General features: G+C 32.6%; 1 protein-coding gene across 1 annotated transcript; it reads left to right on the top strand.

The window, feature by feature from the left end:
- Positions 1–270: 270 nt before the first annotated feature.
- Positions 271–2,519, top strand: LOC308680401 (uncharacterized protein). The gene is made up of 5 exons (XM_081348523.1): positions 271–286; positions 1,468–1,590; positions 1,847–1,882; positions 2,174–2,245; positions 2,391–2,519. Exons 1-5 carry the CDS (start codon positions 280–282, stop codon positions 2,495–2,497), a joined length of 345 nt encoding a protein of 114 aa, XP_081204649.1. The 5' UTR covers positions 271–279; the 3' UTR covers positions 2,498–2,519.
- The last annotated feature ends 465 nt before the right edge of the window (positions 2,520–2,984 follow it).

Raw genomic sequence — 2,984 nt, 5'->3', positions numbered from 1 at the left:
ACCTATAACCTTATCATCAATAGCAGTAAAAGTGTTTTTCAATACAACATAAACAAAATAACTTTGTACCTTATAATATTTTTTTTATGTAACTTTGTGGTTAAAACATAAGTATATTCTTATTTAGATATATTTGTTTTCATGTTCATGTGTTCATGCGTGTCATGCATTCTTCTTCCTGCTTAACCAGAAGGTCTACTGTGTCACATGAGAAGGAACTTTGTTTTTTTTCTGTTTGCATTTCCTTCTACTCAGAAGAGTGATGGGAATTGTGCATTAATGTCAGGTAAGACGTTTTATATTAACAAATACAAAATTTTTATATGTAAAATACGTATTTGGCAAAATATGAGCATTGGTATCCTTTCGTCTATGAGTACCTGTTTATCTATAGTAACAGCTATAGTTTTTATGTCTGCGTTAACTGTTATAAAAAAAATGTAATGTGGAAGTGATTTAGTTGCACTACAAATTCACTGTGTTAGTTAACAGGCTGTTGCTGTACATTAATGAAAGAAACAAACTTCAAAGGGCTAAAGAGTTTGTTGTATGAAATTAATCCTCAGTTTTGAGTTATGACACAGTATAGTATGTGTCATGTTAGGTGCATTTTGGCAGTTACTGTATGTTTTCTAGGAAATAATATGTTTTCATTATTCAGGCTGAACAACTTTGTATGTTGGAGTCCTAAACCTTGCCTTAGCCATTCTTAACTGTTTATGGTTGTTCCTGGTTACGATTCCTAGTTTGTTGAGGTCAATAATGCCTGTGTATTGTCTTTATTCATTTCTGGTCTTAAACCGGTTCATGTGTAGAGATTTAATCCTGCATACAAACATTTTAAGTTTTAATTTCAGCGGTTCTTAGTATTATATGCCTATTGCATTGTAAACAACTGTAACACTTTATAATGTGTTACAATCAATATTGTGATCAATCTTTTTATGTACAGTCTACTGTACAGAATTTTCTCAAGGTCTTACTCTGTATCTTTTGATATGGAAAAGTTAAATATATGTTTAATTATATTTTATGCTCTCTTTTATACCGTCAGTTAACGTTAGCAATATGTGCCTCGTTTCACATTCTTTGCTAGTGGATTGTATGACTATTGGTGCCAATTATGATTTGGCTTACCATGTCCTTGAAAACACAGCCCAGGTCAATCTGGTGGGTTGTGGAAGATGTATTTACACAAGCTAGAAGAGGGGACAATAGATTTATGTTAACACATTATTATACATTTGCATAAATAATTTAGATACATAGAATGAAATTCATAATTCGTAGTAATCAACTTAGAAAATAGCAAATCAGATTTATGAGATTACCATGCACTTTATCTATATTTTGATATATATATACTTTCATGCACTACTTGGATGAGAAATCAGTGATAAGCACAAAAATCGCACAAAAAAGCAAAATTTATTTGTATCTTTCATAATACACATTGTTTCAAAACAGAAATAATCAAAGGAGCTGGATCCGAAGAGGTCACAGATCTGGAGAATGTGGACATGGCAGAGGACACTGATGATGATGTGCCACAAAAAAATACCAGACAGAGCATAGAATATCCTCCTTATTGTGAGTAATACAATACATGAAAGTTCATAACATATTGACTAATTCTCTAGTTATTTTGTGGTCTCCTTTTTTTCAGTGCAAAGAGAAGCCAGTATCTTTAACACTTTAATAAAAGCCAATAGACAGTATAAAAAGTTTACATGTTTCTGAACAAACCTTTTTATTATGTGATGGACATTATACAGCCAGTGCAGAAGTTTATACAAGAGTGAAATATTCTCTTCATTGGTCCTGTGTCTCTTCTTCTTCTCTATAGTTTCTGATGAAACATCAGTGGAAAAAACAGATGCCAGTATGTCAGATAAATATAAATATTTTAATATTTTAATATTTTATCTTAAATATTTTACATCCTGCATGTTCAAGAACTGAATCTGGTGCGTATGACATTGTAAATGGCATTAATTGACAGTAATTAAACTCAAAGTGTTGTGTTCTATGTGGTGAGTGAATGTGTAGTCCTTCATCTGAGTTACTCAATGAATATGTTGAAAGGCATATTTTTAAAACATCATTGACACAAGCAATAAATACTTTAACAATTTGCATTCAGTGAAATGTTTGTAATCAACAAATTTCACAGAGAGCGTAAGTGAAAACCAAAAACAGAGGACATTCAGTGCAAGATGGGATGCGGGCATTTCTGACGATATATGTGAGTATTCAACTGAAAATAAAAAAACATCACTTAAGTAAACTGAGTATAAAGTGTATCATGCATTAGATTTATTACTCATAATTAGTAATGAAGACAAAAATGCTACGTTCTGCTTATATCTGAACGTGTTTTTCCTTCACAGTACATAGAAGTGACTCTATCGGCTCTATCCGTTCTGACTCAGGATATGTTTCAAGAAAAAGCCAAGTCAGTTCAGTTTTCTATGAAAATGATGAGGAGAACAAGTAAAAAACTTCAATTAAGACCAGCAGCACAGACAGACTTGGTCATTTCATTTGAAACTTTATTATTTGAATGAGTTACTGATGATTGTTTTGGCTTTGTTTTTGCAAGGCCGTTTTTTTGTTTTTGTTTTTCTTGTGAGTGTCTGAAAAATTGCTGCTGTGATCCTGAATCCTGCCCTGGCTGTGGATTCTTATCCCTGGTTTGGACTGGCGAGCCATCACATTTTTTCGTACCTGGAAACAGAGTAAAAAGAGTTGTGAGAAAAAGAGTTTTCTGATTGGGTAGGACAGAACTGCATACATTGCGTTTTTCAAGTTTTCCTGGATTTTTCTGAAGACAGGGAATGGGAATTGTTCCCCCTTTTTTTCCCCTTTTCTCTTAATGGACTGAACTGCATTCATTTTTGATGAACATTCCTACTCAGTATTTTTTTGGAATGTGAAAACAAAACATTGAACTTGAGAAACTGAGGTTGAATTTCAGAAATTAG

This window comes from Scardinius erythrophthalmus (genome assembly GCF_964197995.2).
Source record: "Scardinius erythrophthalmus genome assembly, chromosome: 20".
NCBI lineage: Eukaryota > Metazoa > Chordata > Actinopteri > Cypriniformes > Leuciscidae > Scardinius > Scardinius erythrophthalmus.
The sequence above is the reverse complement of the archived record's forward strand: the minus strand, read 5'-3'. Positions and strand labels throughout refer to the sequence as shown.